The sequence below is a fragment of the Pteropus vampyrus genome, unplaced genomic scaffold (genome assembly GCF_000151845.1).
Source record: "Pteropus vampyrus isolate Shadow unplaced genomic scaffold, Pvam_2.0 Scaffold401, whole genome shotgun sequence".
NCBI classification, from domain to species: domain Eukaryota; kingdom Metazoa; phylum Chordata; class Mammalia; order Chiroptera; family Pteropodidae; genus Pteropus; species Pteropus vampyrus.
This window is the reverse complement of record NW_011889182.1, coordinates 98622-117561: the sequence shown is the minus strand read 5'-3', so window position 1 is coordinate 117561 and position 18940 is coordinate 98622. Positions and strand designations below refer to the sequence as shown.

At 65.7% G+C, this 18940-nt stretch overlaps 1 protein-coding gene across 1 annotated transcript in view; it reads left to right on the top strand.

Annotated features, from left to right (window-relative positions):
- The window catches only part of CELSR1 (cadherin EGF LAG seven-pass G-type receptor 1), a gene marked incomplete at its 5' end in the record, with an annotated part of 124261 nt that overhangs the window by 90160 nt on the left and 15161 nt on the right, over nt 1-18940 (top strand). Inside the window, 14 exons of the mRNA XM_023523686.1 lie at nt 685-798; nt 1729-1903; nt 2519-2660; nt 4713-4833; nt 5181-5364; nt 5655-5756; nt 6240-6334; nt 6769-6978; nt 8037-8220; nt 9197-9340; nt 11186-11390; nt 12135-12302; nt 13966-14092; nt 15761-15961. Of these exons, the coding sequence (XP_023379454.1) occupies nt 685-798; nt 1729-1903; nt 2519-2660; nt 4713-4833; nt 5181-5364; nt 5655-5756; nt 6240-6334; nt 6769-6978; nt 8037-8220; nt 9197-9340; nt 11186-11390; nt 12135-12302; nt 13966-14092; nt 15761-15961 (2172 nt within the window). The remainder of the gene's footprint in view (nt 1-684; nt 799-1728; nt 1904-2518; nt 2661-4712; nt 4834-5180; nt 5365-5654; nt 5757-6239; nt 6335-6768; nt 6979-8036; nt 8221-9196; nt 9341-11185; nt 11391-12134; nt 12303-13965; nt 14093-15760; nt 15962-18940) is intronic.

Below are 18940 nucleotides of genomic sequence, written 5' to 3'. Positions count from 1 at the left end.
TCTTTAGCAAAGCCGTCTCGACTGTGCTCAGGGCTGTGCCTCTGGGGCACAAAGATGCATGACACATGGGTCCTTGGCCTCAGAGTAGACGGTGCGTGCAGGTGAATGGGCAGTGAGACCCAGGTACCAGAGAGGGCCGTGCGACCGCAGAGAGGCGGCTTGTCCCAGATGGGCAGGTGGCGTCCCGGGCAGGGTGCGCTCGGAGTGCTTACCAGACCACACGACGTCCGCAGTGCGTGGCCGTTTCCACAGGATGCCCACACACCTGGGGGTGATTCCTCGGCTCCCCCGGTGTCCAGGCTCCCCTGACGCCTGGTTCTGAGAGTGAACGGCTGTCGTGCCCCCTGGGCGCACCTTCCCGGGCCCTCGGGTCCGGCCGAGACCTCCTCAGAACCCCCCAGCAGTGGGCGTCGTCTCCCGTTTGCCCCCATCCTCCTGGTCTACGCGGCTTTTCGCACAGCGGCTCGTTGTGGAGCCCACTACGGAGGTGGGAGTGTTGCCCGTGTACCCCCCGACCTTCTTCACTGGCTGGGACGTAGACCTGTGTCCCCTGATGCCCCGCCTGTCACACGCAGACAGCCGTGTTCCCCTCCGAGGCTGAGCCAGGCCTGCCCCCTGTTGAGAGGCCCAGACGCGCTCGGGAAGATGTTTCCAGAACGGTGGGTGTCGCTCTCCCCTTCACAGGACACGGTGCAGATCGGGAACCAGCTTCCGGGGTTGAAGATGAGAAGTCTCGTGGTGGGGGGCGTGTCCGAAGACAAGGTCTCGGTGCGCCGCGGTTTCCGGGGCTGCATGCAGGTAGGGCGGAGCGCGTGGGCCCCCACCTCGCGGCCGGCTCGGGCTGCCACAGCTGTGGCCACTGGTCAACCTGCGAGTTGTCAGTAAACGGGTGGCTTATCCGGGAGCTCAGCCAGCCTCGTCGGTCCCGTTCCCAGCTGGACTCGCCCTCCCCCACGGTCCCTCGAGTGCAGCCCCGCCACCCTGTCACCGTCAGCCACTGACAGCTCTGCCTTCATGGTGTGTCCAGAATTCACCCTTTGCCGCTTACACCAGCCCCACCCAGCCCGCCCTCCGTGCTCACCTGAGCGGGTGTCACACCTGTCTCGTAGTCCAGGTGTCGTGGCAGCAGCTGAGTGAGCTGTTGATAGAGTGGCTCAGCTCACAGCCACTCATGCCTCGGGCCCCCCGCTGCGGGAGTGAACCCCTCTGTTCCTTCCCCTCGCCGCCCCCAGCCGCCCACCTGGCCTGAGCCCCTCCCCCACATCTGCTGCGCTCCAGCCCTGGGGCCTCCTGCCCTGGCGCTCACCAGCGTGTCCCCGCCATGGCGCCTTGTGCGGTGGCCCCTCTTCCCGGATGCCCTCGCACAGCCACCCTCCCCTGTGAGCGGCCCTGCCCGGCGTCGTCCGCCATCATGCCTTCCATGACCCTCGTTCATTTTGCCTCGTGACACGCGCTGGGATGACTCGAACGTGGAAACGTTCCGGCTTCTTTCCCGGGGGGCCCGCCCCTGCCCGGAGCGCGACCTGGTGGAGGCGGAAGTGACCTCGTTTCTGCTGTCACCCCATTTCTCCTCCTGTCCCGCCAGTCCCAGCTTCGTGGACAAATGAGGTGTCGCTTTAGAGACGAGGGACCAGACAGAGCTTGGGTTCCTTGATCCCTGGTTATGTTTCGGGGTCCCTCCAGCCTCGAGGCCCTGGGACCGAGTCTGGCTGCCCTTTGTTTACACAGGGAGTGAGGATGGGGGAGACGTCCACAAACATCGCCACGCTGAACATGGACGATGCCCTCAAGGTCAGGGTGAAGGACGGCTGTGACGTGGAAGACCCATGCGCCTCCAGCCCCTGCCCGCAGCACAGCCGCTGCCTCGACGCCTGGGACACTTACACCTGCGTCTGCGACAAAGGTGGGCCCACGGCACCCGCACCCCCTCTTTCCTGATAGCTGTCAGTGGGGGTGACACCTGTAGTGTTTAAAATGCATCGAGGAAAGCTAAGTGGGGCGCCGGCTTCCCCACCAGCTCTCACGGGTCCGTGGAGCCCTTGGCCTTGGTCTGTAAGGAGTGGGCCCTGTCTTCCTGAAGTGCACCCTGGCCGTGCCCTTTCTCGGTTGACGCCAGCCAGACCCTCCAGGCTCCATCCTCAAGATGACAGGAAGAATTAGGGAAAGGCACACACGTTTTAAAAAGTCCACATTCAGTGTTTGCTCCTGAATTTTGAGCTGCTGCAGCCATTCTCAGCTGGCATCTGTCCACCGTGTGTCCTGGGGTGGCCAGGATCCTCTGCCCCGGGGCTCCTGACTTCACGGGGGACCTGGGAGGCCCTTGTCACTGCCTTTCCAAGGCTGACCCACCAAACGCCCGTTTCCCGTGGCTCCCAGGTGCCCCCGCTGCACCCCTCTGCACAGCAGGCTGGGGGAAGGCGGATGGCCGGGATGTCCCACCACGGGGGGCCTGGCTCTGGGAGTGGACCTGCGGGGCCAGAGGTGGATCTGGCAAGGGGTCACGCGCCTGTCCCCGCAGGGTACTTTGGAAGGAACTGCGTGGACGTCTGCCACCTGAACCCCTGCGAGCACGTGGCGACCTGCGTGCACAGCCCCAGCGCCCCGCGCGGCTACGTGTGTGAGTGCGGCCCCAGCCGGTACGGGCCGTACTGCGAGAGCAGGTAGGCGGGCGCCCGCCGCCCCCCGCTCCCTCGCCCCGCCCTCATCTAACCCCAAAACACGTATGCGGTGGTTTAAGGACCGATTTCTTTTTTCAAAGTCGGCATGAAATAAACGAGAATCAGTTGGGCGTCTCGCACCGACCCCATCTGAGCACGTTTCCGCTCCGGACGCACACAACATGACGCGTTCGCCCAGAGCCCACCATGGTCAGGCGGGCGCCAGGGGCGGGAAGCTGGGCACGACGACGGGGAACAGCTAGCTTTCGAGTGGTGTCTGACGTGCATGTATGCGCTGGTGTAGTTGGTCAGGGAGCCCAGAGCCCAGGTGTGTAGTCACCGCAGGTAAATCACTTCCTCGCAAACGGGGCTTTCCGGAGGTGATGCATTCCTGCTGGTGGCCCTTGGCCCATGGCGGCCGTCCCGGTGCAGGAGCCGTGCAGGCGCCAGCTCTCTCTTTGTCATCTTTCCTCTTCGTCCTTCGGGGACCGGGACGTTTGCTGCAAAACCACTTGTGACCGGAGGCAGCTGTGCCCTGGGCTCGTGATCTCACGGGAAGACGGGTGCCACGTGGCTGCCGGATGGGAGGTGGGGAGGCCCAAGGGGAGGGCGTTTCGGGGACAGACAAACCAATGGGGCTGAGCTGAAGAGCAGACACAGGACGAGGCCAGCCTAGAGGCTCAGTGGGGCATTCCTAGGGGCCTGTACTGTCTTGAGCACATCCTACGCTGGGGAGGCAGGCGGGCCTGGGAGGAGGCCTGTCCTGTAGCTGGGAACAGAGCTTGGCTTTGTGAGGCCATGGGGCCAGCAGAAAAGCGGCAGGGTCAGGTCCGGGTCTCAGAGGCCTCTGGCTCCCGCACGGAGTGCGGTTGGAGCAGGCAGAAGCTGGACACAGGGTGACCAGCTCGGAGGCTGGTGCAGCGTCCCCAGGCCTGGCGCTGCAGGCCTTCAGGACTGAAGAGGCGGTGAGGAGAAGGGGTTCGCCAAGGCCCTGGGGTCCCCACTTGTAAATGTAGTTCCGCGTTCACCAGACCAGAGCCCCCGGGCCCAGGAACCTGCCTGGCCACGTTCGTAGCCTTGACGTGAACAGAGCTGGTACTTAATCATTGCTCGTGGGTGAGTGAAAGGTGTCTGAGGTTACGGTGGATGGACAGAATGTCATTAGCTGGGTAGTAAGCGCAGGGTGGCACTTCATTTGAGGGGCCTGAGGGATACTTGGGGGAGCATCCCGCAGGCAGGCGGGTCTGCAGGTAATGCTCAGGTGAACCATCAGGTCAGGAGCAGAGGCAGAGTGACAGTGACAGGCAGCAGCTGACACCTGGGCGGGGCGGGCCTGGCCTTGTCAGCTTCGACGTTGCTCTTTTCCGGGTTTGCTGGCTCTGCCAGGCCTGGCTCCCGAGGCAGGACTGGGCGGGTCCGATGATCCTCAGCCCACCGGGTCCAGCCTGTGGCTGCACGGAGCCGACAAAGGCACGTGCCACGTCCATGGCAAGGCTGCTCTGCATGTCTGTGGGGACCTGGGGACCTGGGCGCTGCAGGAGCCTCGTTCAGCACCCGTGAGCCGGCAGGTGTCCTGGGTCCCGGGGGAAGCTTGTCCAGGGCGGCCAGGCCCCGGCTGCTCTGTGTGGGGCTGGGGTCCTAAAAGGCCAGCCCAGCAGTGGCGTCAGATATTATTACTGTGTCCCCGTGAGCCAGGCCTCGTGGTGGGGGTGGTGTGGCAGCATGAGCATTGTGACGTCAAGCTAATAGCAGCCTGGGCACGGTCGTCACCTGCGTCTTCCAGGTGGAAGAAAGAAATGAGCGAACGAGTTGTTGAAAAGCAACAGGTCTGCAGGCGGAACCCTTCCAGATGTGGGGCTCCTCAGGGCTGGGAGCAGGACAAGAAATTCTTAAGGGTTCCGGGGGTGGGGCCGAGCGGAGGGGAACAGAGGCCCCCGGAGCGGGGGAGGTGCCCAGACCCAGAGCAGCCGCGGCCCCAGGCGTCCCGCGGGCTCGCTCTCCTCGGAGAAGGACGGTCACGTGCAGCCTCCACCCGCCACCTCTTCTTCCCAACAGGATCAACCTTCCGTGCCCCAAAGGCTGGTGGGGGAACCCCGTGTGTGGGCCTTGCCACTGTGCTGTCAGCAAAGGCTTCGATCCCGACTGCAACAAGACCAACGGGCAGTGCCAGTGCAAGGTGAGGCCTGGCCCGCAGGTGGACGGCAGGGACGCGTCCCCCACCGTCTCCACGGGCGCCGAGCCCGGGGAGATGGCCGCGCGCACGGGCGCACACACACGCACCGTCCCCGCTCTCGTATCTCTGGTCCTTTTTAGGGCAAGTAGGCGGGGGGCCGTGATAGGCTTTTGCTCTAAATGAGGGAGGAGGGGCCCTCCTGGAGAGCACGCCTGCCTTGTCTGGCAACGTGGGCGGAGGGCGGAGGGCAGCGGGGAGAGGCCCAGAGGTGGCCGGACACGCAGGAAACGTCCTCCAGGAGTGGGGCCTGCACCAGCGTCCACAGCCCCCCGCACTTCTGGCGTTTGCAGGAGAATCACTACAGGCCCCCCGACACGGACGCCTGCCTGCCCTGTGACTGCTTCCCGCAAGGCTCCCACAGCCGCACCTGTGACGCGGACACTGGGCAGTGTGCCTGCAAGCCCGGCGTCATCGGCCGCCAGTGCAACCGCTGTGACAACCCCTTCGCCGAAGTCACCACACTCGGCTGCGAAGGTCTGTGTCGGCGCTTGACCCCCGACGGGCCGGGCCGCAGGTTGGGGGCGTGTGCGTGTGTGCGTGTGCGTGTGCAGCACATGCTCTGGGGTTTGGGGAGCGCTCAGCACCCCTATGGTCTGCCTGTGCCCACCTGGCCCTGGGGGATGGCAGCGCAGGAGCCCGGGTCACGCCCCACCCCGTCCAGCCCTGCTGCAGGAGGTTGCGAGGGTCTGGTCTTGCTGGGGGCGGGGCCTCCAGGGAGGGGTGTGGCCATGCTGGCTAAGGGTCTCCTCTCCTCTGTGTCCCAGTGACCTACAGCGGGTGTCCCAGGGTGTTTGAAGCTGGCATCTGGTGGCCGCAGACCCAGTTCGGGCAGCCGGCCGCGGTACCGTGTCCCAAGGGATCCGTGGGTAAGTACATGCCCTGGGCTGTGGCGTCCGTTCCCGGCGGGAAACCAGACAGAGGGACGTGACAAGCGTCTCCGCCACTTAGTGTGGGGTTCTCTTTGTAAAGTGGGGTCGGGCGACGCCGCCCGGGAGGGGTGTCGGGTCCGGTGAGAGGGCGCTGGGCACGCGCGTGGCCCGGCCGCTCAGGGCAGGTGTGGTGCGCGGGGCGTGCACTGGTACGTGGCGAAAGATTAGGCTGGTTTCTTTTCTCACGGACTTGCCCAGATGTCCGCGTTGCTGGGCTCGGCCAACTGTGGACGTCAGGCGGCGCAGCGGTGGCCCCAGGCCTGAGACCAGAGTGCCCGTGGGGGCTTCGTGGCCGTGGCAGCTGCCTGGCCCTGGGCCAGCGCGGGGTGGGCAGCACGCCGGGCTTGGGGACGCCTGGACAGACGCGTGTGGATCGGCGGTTGGGATTTCGGGCCTCACGAGCCCGCCGTCTGTCCCCAGGCAACGCGGTCCGCCACTGCGGTGGGGAGAAGGGCTGGCTGCCTCCCGAGCTCTTCAACTGCACCAGCGTCGCCTTCCTGCAGCTCAAAGCCATGGTAGGGGCGCACGCGGGGACAGGGTCACCGGGACGGGCGGCGTCCAGGCAGCTGGGCCCTGCTGGCCAGAGGCCGGCGGTGGCTCAGGGTCGTCTGTCCTGGGTGCCCACGGCCGGACCCTTCTCTCTCCCCTCGGGACCCGCTCTGCATCTGGCCCTGCCCACCCCACGTGCCCAGGTCCGGCCACGCCCTCCCGTCTCGCCCTGTCCCGGCGCCCACACACGCTCGCTTGTCCCCCCGCGTGTGCCTCTCCAAGCGCTTTCTAGCCGACCGCCCCCCGTGTTTCGCGCCGTCATCGGCCAGAGCTCGGTTTTGGATTTCTCATGCTCTGTCCTGACGAGGAAGCCCGCCCTGGGCAGCGGTGGGCGTGAGCAGGGGGGGCCCCGCGCGGCCGCGGGGGGTCTGCAGACACCGCGTTGGCTCCCTCGTTTCAGAACGAGAAACTGAGCCGCAACGAGACGCGGATGGACGGAGACGGGTCCCTGCGGCTGGCCCGGGCGCTGCACAACGCCACGCGGCACACGGGCGTGCTCTTCGGCGACGACCTGCGCACGGCCTACCAGCTGCTGGCCCGCGTCCTGCAGCACGAGAGCCGCCAGCAGGGCTTCGAGCTGGCGGCCACGCAGGACGCCAACTTCCACGAGGTAGGGGGCGGCGGGCGCGTCTGGGGACGGCAGTGAGCTCGGGGGCGGCCCTCCTCCCAGCAGAACGTCGCCTCTCGGTGGGGAGCCTGGGCCAGTGCCGTGGCCGGTGACGCCGATGACGAGTATCAGGAGCGTTCGAGAAGGGCGCGTGCGGGTCGTGGTTGTCGTGACGACGGTGCCGGGTGCCGCCAGCAGCTGCGCGTTCGGTGTGTGCCGTGTGGCTCACGTGAACTGGCTGGTTTGCTCCGCACGTGCGCGCACCCTGGGGCGCAGTGCAGCCGTCACCCCGTTTGGTAGGGAGGGTACCTGAGTCACAGCGCGCCAAGGGCACACAGCCGTCGGAGTCCCTGCCCCCCCACGTGCCCCGAGGCGCAGCTTTCAGAAGCCCACGCGCTCTCGTGCACAGGCCCCGCCGTGTTCCGTCAGGTGAAGTGATGTGTCCGTAAGAAGCACGGTTAGGAAGACCGTTGAGGAAACTCACTCCTAGGCCTGCTGTCGGAGGGCAGTGCCACCTCGCTTCCTCGACTCTCCTCTCGAGGCGTCCCCGTCAGTGCAGCGGCTCTGGGGCGGCCTCCCCCTCCCTGTCCGTGCAGAGCAGAAGGGTGGGGGTCCCTTCTCCTGCCTTCTTGGTCCAGGCCCAAGTGTTTGGCCTGAGGGAGTTTGTTCCCACTTTGAGGCTTTGCAAACAGAAGCTTCTCCTCCAGGTTTCTGGCTTGGGCTGGGGTCCCTGAGCCCCCACGGACGGGCACACGTCTGCCTCATGCTGCGGGGGCGGCAGCGTCACACGGGCACCCGCGGCGTGTCCTCGGCTGCCTTGCTGCCCGCTCAGTGCCCACACCCGGTGTGCCTGGCGCAGCTGGGTTCTCACGTGACCAGGGCGTCTCCCCTTTGCGTCTCGGGGTGCACATGCAAACCCCAGCAGGCTTCTCCCAGACACACAGCTGCCTACCTCTGAGCTGCAAACACCGGTGGTCTCCTCCTGCTGGCCCCCTGTTAGCCAGGCCCCTACAGGCCAGCGCACATGCAAGCCGAGTGCTGTCTGTCTGTCTGTCCGCCAGGACATCGTCCGTGTGGGCAGCGCGCTCCTGGCCCCAGGCACCAGGGCCGCGTGGGAGCACATCCAGCGGAGCGAGGGGGGCACGGCCCGGCTGCTCCGGGGCTTCGAGGCCTACTTCAGCAACGTGGCACGCAACGTGCGCAGGACCTACCTGAGACCTTTCGTCATCGTCACTGCCAACATGAGTAAGGGCCTCGGGCTGGCGCGGGGGACCGGCGTGCCCCATAGGAGGGACCCCAGGTCCGTCTGGGGTGTGTGGCCCCAGCGTGGCCATCGCCTGGGGAGTGGTCAACAGCTCCGGCCTCTGCTTCCTCGTCCGTGAGATGGGGAGATGGGACCCTCCTCGTTCAGCGTGTCCAAAGCTGATCAGAGAGACACACACGTCATTCCCGGGCCCAGGAAGTCAGGGACAGGCATGAGCGGAGGTGACAGGGAGGCGAGGTGCCACAGGCATGAGCTTGGTGGCCCGCGGGCCTTTCAGAACTGGGGTGTGAGGCTGTTTAGGGAAGGGGCATGGTCTCTACTCACTCAGAGAGGCCAGGCCCACAGAGAGTCAGGAACAATGGCCGGGCACCGGGGTTGGAGGGTGGGACTCCGCCCTGCCTGGCCAGAGCTGTCTATAGAGCCAGCGCCTGTGCACCAAGTCCCCAGAGCCCAGGACACACTGCTCTGGGGTCAGGGCTTCGCAGGGAGAGTCTGGAGGTAGAAGCAGCTGCCACGTCGCCCAGACAGAGCTGGCAGAGTCCGCGGGGGCCTGTCCTGTGAGGTGGCTCTTTTTCTCCTGCAAGTATTTACTAAGCCCCATGTGGGGTGACTGGGCAGAACCCAGGGATTGTCCCTTCCCGGGGGTGGCTCCTGGATTACGCAGTCATCACCCAGAAGCAGCGTCCCTCCGGGTGGGCACTGGGGGCATGCACGGCTCACGGTCGGCCGCTGCCGGGCTCGCCTCCAGACCCCGAGCCTGACGGTTCTCAGGTGCCACCCATGTCCAGCGGCTGGACTTGCCACGTGTCCCTCCCACCCCCACTTCCCGTGCAGGGGTCCTGCTGTGCAGCCTCAGGGCTGGAGGACCTGGGGAGACACCGGTGGCTTCTGGTCTAAGGGATGTGGGTCTCGTGGGAGGGGCTGCGAGCCACGTGACGGAAGCCACTGTCCCCACAGTCCTCGCCCTGGACGTCTTCGACACGTTTAACTTCACGGGAGCCTGGGTGCCACGGCTCGAGGACATCCGTGAAGACGTCCCAAAGGAGCTGGCGTCCTCTGCCTTCTTCCCAGCCGCCTTCTTCACACTGCCCGAGAGAAGAGGTAAAGCCCCCTCGAGGCCCAGCGCTGCCCTCAGGGGACTCCCGCCCCGGGGGGGCCCCCTCGGAGGGTCCCCACTGCAGAGTGTGCTGGTCGTCCTCGCTGTGCAGTGAAAAGCTGCTACGCAAGTAGGGAAAATTCTAGCATCCGCCCCCCCAAAAACCAGACCGGGGGCGGCACGTCTTCACTCCTGGCTGGGGTCACGGTACCCCTGGCTGAAACATTTTGAATCGTCTGGAAGTGTTTCTCGCAGATCCACCCGAGCTGCTGAAAATGTCTCAAAACCAGGGGGACTGGAAAACGTGAACTTCCGTAACGAGCAGTTTAAGGCTGGGCGCGCTTTCAGCGAGTCGGGTTTGTCAGCTGTGGGATTCGGGCGCCTCAGCGACTTGCGGAGAGGGTTTCCCGACGGTGGGTTGGCCGCCTCGCGATCGGTTTTCGCCCCTGGGCCGTGGCCGGCTCACCTCTGCCCCCCGAGGCAGCAGCTGCACAGACGCCCACACGCCCGGGCACGGGGACCTAAAAGCAGCTCCCGCTCGGACTTCGTCAGTGTTTCTGCTTCTGAACTGACCGCAGGGTCATCCTTGCTCTCGGGCCCGTGGCCTCGGAAGTGGACGTGCAGGAGCGAGTTTGCTTTAGGGAGAAGCTTCCAGCACCTGCTTCTCTGCTCTCCTGGGACCGCCCCCGCTGACACCGGGTCCCCTCAGGCCTGTACGCAGCGTCATAGTCAACGCGGTGGTCACTTAATCCTCCGGAGCGCCGGCCAGCGCAGTCAGCACGGAGCAAACCCCACCGATTCATTTACTGCTGAGAAGAAGTGGCCCCTGGCTTCTGTGACCCCTCATCTCACAAACGCCTGACTCGCCCTGTGGCGGGGAAGCAGACAGGAGACCCCTTGGGCTCAGCAGGTGTAGGGGGCGCCGTGTGGATGAACGTCCAGGAGGTGGGGGCCAGGCTGGGCCCCTCGGGGTGCCACAGCTGCTTGGGTGTCCCTCCCGGATGACCTGCTTTCCTGCCCGCGACCCCACCACCTCCAGGACGACTAGGGCTCTGAGGCAGCAGAAAAGGGGTACTGCCGCCTCCACTGGGGTGAAGTGTCTGGATGCTTCACCCAAAGGGAGCCTATGTACCCACCGGCCAGCCGACCTGTTAGCTGGAGGTGCAGTGAGCCAGTTGGGTCCTAGGGGACTAAAGCTTTAGACCCAGAGACTCCTGTGGGGCCAGGAGCAAACGCGGGGAGCGGGGGGCCCCGTGTTCTCTGTTCCTGGGTCATCAGGCACTCCCGAGGCCACCATGCCCCGGATGCTGTCCTCCGACCCTGCCGTAGCCCCTTGTGCCCCGTGCCTGGGAGACGGTGGCCCCCTGGAGGGGGAGGCACTGACCCCCCCCAGCCTCTGGGAACTGCTGTTCCACGTCCTGTCTGCGAATGCCACCAGCCCAGGAGCCCACGCAGACGAAATCATAGAACACGTGACTGGCTTTTCTCACTGAACATGATGGCCTCGAGGTTCGTCCGTGTCGTCACGTGCGTCAGGGCGTCCTCTGAGGGCTGAGGGACATTGTAGCCCACACCGCTCATTCGTTCATCCGTTGGTGACACTGGGGCTGCCCCCACTTCCGGCTGCTACGCACACGAGGACAAGTGTCTCTTGAGCTCTGCCTGCCCTTCTTTGGGGCGCGTGCCCAGAGTGGGTTTGCGGGGTCACGTGGTGCTGTGTTTGGTCTTTGGAGGTACCGCTGCTGTCCCCACAGAATGTCTGCCGGCTTCGGGCGGCTGCTGCTCGCGTGGAGAGCGATGGGCGGGGACACGGTGTCCAGCTCCGTCCTCCACCCCCGCTCGTGTTGCAGAGAGTCCCGTGGTGAGGCCGGCCGGCCGGAGGGCCGCCCCGCAGACTGCACGTCCGGGGCCCGGCGCCGAGACGGAGGCCCCGTTCAGGAGGCAGAAGAGGCACCCCGAGGAGCCTGGCCAATTCGCCGTCGCCCTGGTCATTGTCTACCGGACCCTGGGACAGCTGCTGCCCGAGCTCTATGATCCTGACCGCCGTAGCCTCCGGTAAGGCCGGTCGGGGAGCACGGGGGCCCCGCCTGACCGCCTGTGTAAGGACAGCGCTGCCCTGTCGTCTCCTGTGGGCAGAGGCTCTGGGCCTGTGGGCGGGCAGCGTCCCCGGGTTTCTGCCGGGAGCACCCGGCACACGCCCCGCCTCGCGCCTCCGTGGACACCGACCCACCAGCTCCCCAGTGCGATTCCTCCTCGGAGGGGCTGTCCCCGCACCCGTTCGCCTCGGCCGCTGGCGGCCCAGCACCAAGGGCCGCTTCGCGAGCGCTGGCCGGAACGGCAGACGCTGCCCGGCGGGGCCTCGTGGCTTTGGCCAGAGGCGGGCGCACAGGCAGGCTCCCCCTCTTCAGCTTTGCTGTCATTTCGGGCTCTCCCTGGGTCCGTAGTCCTCACGTCACGCCCCCGGGTGGCTGGACGGGACTCGGCCACGAGCCGCCGGGCTCCCTGTCGGGCGTTTTGTCTGCCGTTCCACGGGGCGGCGGCGAAACGTCTCTGCGCACACGGCCGCTCTTCGCTTTTAAATTTCCAAAGTTCACCTCTGACCCTGCGTGTGGCCCATCACTGACGAAACCTGCACCGAACCCAACGTGGCCGCTGCCCAGGCCCTTCCCAGGAGCAGGGCTGCGGCTCCGAGCTCACGGGCTGTGTCCCCGCCCCCACCCGTGTCCTCACCGTGTTTGCACGCGGGCGTCAGCGACCGGTTCACGCGCATCTTCCGGGTGCTCTTGCCCCCACCTGCAGGCTGCCGACCCGGCCCGTCCTTAACACACCGGTGGTGAGCACGACGGTGCACAGCGAGGGCGCCCCGCTCCCCGGCCCGCTGGAGCGGCCCGTCCTGGTGCAGCTCGCCCTGCTGGAGACGGAGGAGCGCTCCAAGCCGGCCTGCGTCTTCTGGAACCACTCCATCACGTGAGGGACGCCCCGGGAGCCCGTGGCCACCTCCGGCCCCGAGCTCTGCGTTCCCGCGGGGGGGCCTCACCGGGGCTGGGGTGTGCCCGCAGCTCCCCAGCACTCGGCAGGTCTCAATGCTCCGCTACAGTGTCCCGTGGGTCATTCTCTTGGTCTGTTGCACCCCTCCGGCCTCTCGTGGGGGAGGGGGTGTCTTCCGCGGGTGTCAGAGCTCCTACGTGTACAGTTACGTGTACACACGCACGTACACACATGCATAGATATACATCTGGAAACATGGCTCATACGTGTGTGCACACACCCCGTTACACACATGCACAGGGATGTACACACCTGGAAAGACGTGCACACGTGACACGCACGGGCCAACGCGGAGACAGGGCCGGTCACCTGCAGGGCTCCCGTGACACAGCAGCCCACAGGCGCCCAGCCACCACCAAAAGAGACGGGGTTCCGTCCCGGACACACGGGGGTCAGGGCTCAGAGACTGAGGAGAACAGCAAGGAATCCCACATGGGGGGATCCCCGTACCGGAAGGGGGTGCCTGACCTCACCTGGCCCTGCCGAGGAGCCAACAAGCATCTGCTGGGCTGGTTCTGCCGCTCAGAGGCTGTGCCCTGCCCCCACGCGTGGACCTAGGACAGAATTCTGTGCATGTGGGAGTTCGTTCCTATGCAACAAAACATTCCCCAAACGAACCGTGGTTCCACGAGAGCGAGTGGGTGCCCACCGAGTGGGGGCGCCGCCGGGGTGGGCATGTGGACCCCCGGCCTGCAGGGGCCCGCGCCGGGAAGCGGGCTTGGCTCGGCAGAGCCTGCGTGGCCCTCTTCCCGCCTGCTGCGTTTGCCAAATTCTAGTCGATGAGGGGGCAGCGTGGTGTCCGGGAGGTAACAGGCACTCGGCTTACGAGAGAGGGTGCAGGGCCCGCTGTCGCCGCAGGGGACGTGTGAGGGTCGGCTCGGCCTGCGGGCGGCTCGGCTGTCTGTAGTGGTCACTCGGTTGAACCCGGGCGATTAGCTCTACTCATCCTCCCTGCTGTGTATGTGGTAGCTCTCGTACCGGATCTTAACAGTTCTTGGCAAACATGCCTTGGCCTTCACGTCCCGTTTCACAGATGAGTAAACTGAGGATCAGAGAAGCGACTGGACTTTCCCAGAGTCAGGGAGGGCAGGGCCGCCTCCGAGGCCGAGACACGCCCGCGTGGCAGCTTGTCATTTGGAGCTTCTCAGGGAGGAATAATTGGGCCCTGCTTCCAGGCAGCGGCCATAAAACACGGAGCAACCGAGAGATGAAAGTGTGAAACGAACGTGAGATGTTATTTCTTAAATCGTCGAGACTCCAAAGAAGACTGAAGTACAAAGCGGCCTTTTTAACAACTGACTAATGTTTCTGACCAAAGGGGCGTGCGGTGGACCCGAGAGGTCCCCATTTAAGTTTTACTGCTAGGTGACACATCGGAGGTGAAGTTCGCAGGCTGCTGCTTTGGGGCCCGCGCCAGCCGCCAAGGCGGAGGGAGAGTGTTCACACCGTCTCAAGCGGCCGTGGGGGCCCTGGTCCCCACAGCGGTGGCAGTGGTGCCGTGTCTTGGACACGCTCCGGGGGGGCAGGTGGGCCTGGGAGATGCCGGCCCTGGAGGGAATCACGTGCCCCTCTCTCTCCGCAGCGCCGGTGGGACTGGAGGCTGGTCGGCCAAGGGCTGCGAGCTGCTGTCCAGAAACCGGACCCACGTGGCCTGTCAATGCAGCCACACGGCCAGCTTCGCCGTGCTCATGGACGTCTCCAGGCGTGAGGTGGGCGCAGCCCCCAGGGGCACCCCTCCCCCGCCCCGGCAAGTGTACCGGGGGCATCGACCCCATGGGGCATTTAGGCCTCGCCCCAAACCTGCCCCCTCAACGCTGTCTTTCCTTCCAAGCGCCAAAAAACAGATCCATTCTAGGACAGGGGCCGGAATCTGTTAGCATCTACATAACAAAACCCCCTTGAGAGGTTTCCAGAGAGGCCAGGTTGTAAGTTAGAAACCGGAATGGCAGACCCGAGCCCCAGACTGAAGAGAAGCACCTGGAAGGCACAGCCCACTTCACAGTGGTGTGCTCTGCGGTCTGTTACGTGGCGCTGTTTCTGCCCACTCTGAATGTTGAGAAAGCTGTCGGCTGGCGGGGGACAAAGGGGGTACGTTCCTTCGGAGCCACACACGCCGGCTGGGAAGACAGAGGCTGGGTCAGGAGCTGCCCAGCAGCGGAGCTGATGTTAACCTCTGGCGTTTTCAGAGCCCTGGGAATGCGTCGTCCCGTGTGGGGCCGGTGGTGAGGTCAGCCTGGGTGGGGGGGGCTGGAGTCCAGGAGCCAGAACGGGCCTGGGTGACCTCACTGGGGCTGCCTTTCCAGGCCTGGGTTTTGTCCCTTGTCCCAGGAGGCCGGGCGCCCCTCCCTCTGGTGCAGCGCCCAAGTTTCTGTCACATTCTTGGGAGGGTGAGTCAGCCCCGACTTGCTCCTGGCGGGTGTCAGGGTGACGAGAGGAGAGGGTGGGCCTCTTGGGAGTCCTGCGAGTGCCCTCAGGCCATCACGGTCTTTGTCCCCGTGCGACGGGGGTGTCCTCTCGTGGCCAGGAGCGGACTGGACGTGTAGGTGGAGGAAGGTGAGGATCAGGTAGAAGAAATGAAAAGAGCAGGAATCACGGCCCCTGTGCCCCCCCCTCCAGCCTGCCCCCCCTCCAACCTGCCCCCCTTCCAGCCTGCCCCCCTCCTCCAGCCTGCGGTCCCTCAAAGCCAGATGCCCTAGCGCCCCAGCCGTGGGGGCGGGGTCACAGGACTGCAGCCTCCAGGGGACGCCAGAGTTAGCTGCAAAGGAGAAGCCCCTGAGCACTCAGGCGCCCCCTCCCAGCCCCCGCCCCCCCCAGGCATCGCCTGCTCAGAATTCCAGGCGAGTTCAGAGCATACTTCCCAGAGGTTACCAGGGAACCGGGCCCCTCGCTCCCCAAATGCCAAAACTCCGCAGGGCGGGGGCGTGGACCACTGTCACATTTCGCAAAGCCCAGCAGACAATGGCAGCCCCAGCAGCGACGGGCCGTCTGCCTCCCGTGTAAACGGAGCGTGCGGGCGAGGTCTCTCCGGCTCGGGGTTCGGGCGGGCAGGCCCGGCGCCCACGTGCGAGGTTTTCTTTTCCTTGCTGTCATTCTCGATCGTGGCCACATATCCACGACACAAAATTCTCCGCCTCGGCCACGTCCGAGCTCCGGGGCAGGGCCCGAGGTACGTCCGCCCTGCCGTGTGGCCGTCACCTCCAGGACCGGTTTTGTCACCTGTTCATTCGGTTTTCGCTCTGGGTTTTTCCCGCCCCGAGGACCGTGGCGGGGTCCGGTGGCGCTGCCTGTGGTGGTCGTCATTAGCGGCCCCCGTTGTGCAGACGCCCCGTCGGAGCCCCGGCCCTCACCGGCCCTCGTCTTTATCCGCCCGCCCGCAGCACGGAGAGGTCCTGCCCCTGAAGACGGTCACCTACGCCGCCGTGTCCGTGTCCCTGGCCGCGCTGCTGGCGGCCTGCGTGCTCCTGGCGCTGGTGCGGACGCTGCGCTCCAACCTGCACAGCACCCACCGGCACCTCGCAGGGGGGCTGCTCTCTTCCCAGCTGGTCTTCGTGCTCGGGGTGGCCCAGACGGGGAACCCGGTGAGTGCCCCGCTCCCTGTCCCCTAACGCTGCCCTACAGGGGGCGTCTGTGGGAGCCCCGTCGGAAGGGCTGGGGGCTCCAGTCACGACGACTTATTTTCCTGATCAGACTCAGTGATTTCATCAGAAAATGCAGTCGCTTGTCACAGCCCAGAGGCCGCGAGCTGCGCCTTGAGCCATCGTGGCCCGAGGACATGTGACGCGCACTGGGGACGGGCTTCCCTGTCTGCAGTGTGTCTCACCCCTGTACTCTGCACTTTCTGAGGAGTCATGGCTGTGTTTCCTGTGGCGGCCCACCTGCCCCTCCAGATAGGCAGAGGAGGCTGGGACAGGCCCAGAACTCGGGGTGTTGGGGTGGGGGGTGCAGACGGGGCTGAGGAAGAGGAGGGAGCCTCCTGAGAGAGAGTGGACACAAGCAGGAAGGGCCCAGAGGGGACACGGGGAGCTTCCCTGTGACCTGGTTCAATACAAGGTGTGTTTCTCAAGCCTCCCCAGGTCGTGTAGGTGTGTGGGGTGCCATCTGGCCGCTTGGGGTATCGTGTGGGCTCTCAGGTGTCACAGGAGCTTACGGGGTGCCATGTGTGTGCTCGTGGGGCTTTGCATAAGCTTGTAGGGGTTATTGGGTAATTAGGTTATATAGGTGTTGTGCTGGGCCACACCACAGAAAAACCCAAACCGATCTGCAGACACATCACGAGAAGTAATTGGAGGGTTTAGCAAAGTAGCTGGTTATTGGAGACGTATGTGTGAAGTCGGTCGCATTCCTGCAGCAGCCCAGAGTGTACTTAAAATGCAGCTTACAAACACACCCAGGGGGGGCGGGGGCGCCGGCGGGGCTTCTCAGACTCCAGGTCCGAGTCTCCGGGGCATGGAGGGAGGGGTGGGCTGGTGGCTGGGGCGACCCTGGGCTGTGGGGCAGGGACCCACCTTGGCGGGGGAGCTGGCAGCCCAGCCAAAGAGCAGCAGGGAGGGAGAGGTTTGTGGCTTTGAGTCCGCGACTCGTTTTCCGTTGTACAAAGAGGATTTTCGGAATACGAGGGTCGCAGCCCGGCGATGACGGGGGTGCAGTGGGGGACCAGGCCCTGTGCCCGAGGCTCTACGGATGCGGCTCCGCTGTGGAAATGGCCATGGGAGGTGCGCTCTTCACAGGTGACGGGGCCGGGCCCCGCGAGGCTGGTGACCTGCTCAGGGGCACGCAGTCCACCGTGTGTGTGTGTGAGTTCAAGTGTCCGTGACTAAACGGTGACCCGGATGGCCCTAGGGAGCTGTGAGGCCCGCTGACCGTCACACGTGCATGCGCAGTGACCCCGGGAAGTTCGGAGGTCGCTCTCGCCTCTGAGCTCTGCCGAGGCGGGCGAGCGATGGGCCGTCGGGCCAGGCGCGGCCGACACAGCTGTTGTCCCTTCGTTCCTCGTGTTCTGAGCACCCACTGCCTGTCGCCGCGTTTAAGCTACCAGAGACCCAGATGCAAGAAGCCCTCCCTCCCCTCTGTCCTCGGAGCCCACCCACCGGGCATGAACACGAGTGACGGGTGCCACATGGCGCCCTGGTGGCGGGGGGGCTGTGCCGGGTCGGGGACCGTCCTGACCGTCCATTTGCCGTCCAGGGTAGGCCCGGGGCAGGTCGGGGATCCGGCCACCCCGAGCCTGAGGGGCCGCGCCAGGCACCGTGGAGAGCCGCGGCTGGGTCTGTGTTCCAGGAAGGTGACCTCGGCGGGGTGGGGCTGGGGGTCAGAAGAGCAGCGGGGAGCTGTCTTCGTGAGTCTGGTGCTGAGCCCCAGAAACGCGAGCATGAGAAGGGCGGGCATCGGGGCCACCGGGGCATGGAGGGAGGGGTGGGCTGGTGGCTGGGGCGACCCCGGGCTGTGGGGCGGGGACCCACCTTGGCGGGGGAGCTGGCAGCCCAGCCAAAGAGCAGCAGGGAGGGAGAGGTTTGTGGCTTTGAGTCCGCGAGTGGTTTTCCGTTGTACAAAGAGGATTTTCGGAATACGAGGGTCGCAGCCCGGCGATGACGGGGGTGCAGTGGGGGACCAGGCCCTGTGCCTGAGGCTCTACGGATGCGGCTCCGCTGTGGAAATGGCCATGGGAGGTGCGCTCTTCACAGGTGACGGGGCCGGGCCCCGCGAGGCTGGTGACCTGCTCAGGGGCACGCAGTCCACCGTGTGTGTGTGTGAGTTCAAGTGTCCGTGACTAAACGGTGACCCGGATAGCCCTAGGGAGCTGTGAGGCCCGCTGACCGTCACACGTGCATGCGCAGTGACCCCAAGAAGTTCGGAGGTCGCTCTCGCCTCTGAGCTCTGCCGAGGCGGGCGAGCGATGGGCCGTCGGGCCAGGCGCGGCCGACACAGCTGTTGTCCCTTCGTTCCTCGTGTTCTGAGCACCCACTGCCTGTCGCCGCGTTTAAGCTACCAGAGACCCAGATGCAAGAAGCCCTCCCTCCCCTCTGTCCTCGGAGCCCACCCGCCGGGCACGAACACGAGTGACGGGTGCCACATGGCGCCCTGGTGGCGGGGGGGCTGTGCCGGGTCGGGGACCGTCCTGACCGTCCATTTGCCGTCCAGGGTAGGCCCGGGGCAGGTCGGGGATCCGGCCACCCCGAGCCTGAGGGGCCACGCCAGGCACCGTGGAGAGCCGCGGCTGGGTCTGTGTTCCAGGAAGGTGACCTCGGCGGGGTGGGGCTGGGGGTCAGAAGAGCAGCGGGGAGCTGTCTTCGTGAGTCTGGTGCTGAGCCCCAGAAACGCGAGCATGAGAAGGGCGGGCATCGGGGCCACCGGGGCATGGAGGGAGGGAGGGAGGGAGGACAGGGGTCCGGTCTGCAGAAGGGACGAGTAGGTGGGGACACCACTCAGTGCGGGGTGGAACCTCGGGCAGAGTGGTGAGTCTGGGCGAGGCTGGACACTCCCCTCGGGGGGCTGAGGCAAGCATGAGGAAGCGCCCCCCCGCCCCCCGCGAAGAGGAAACGTGTCTGTGGGAACGGACG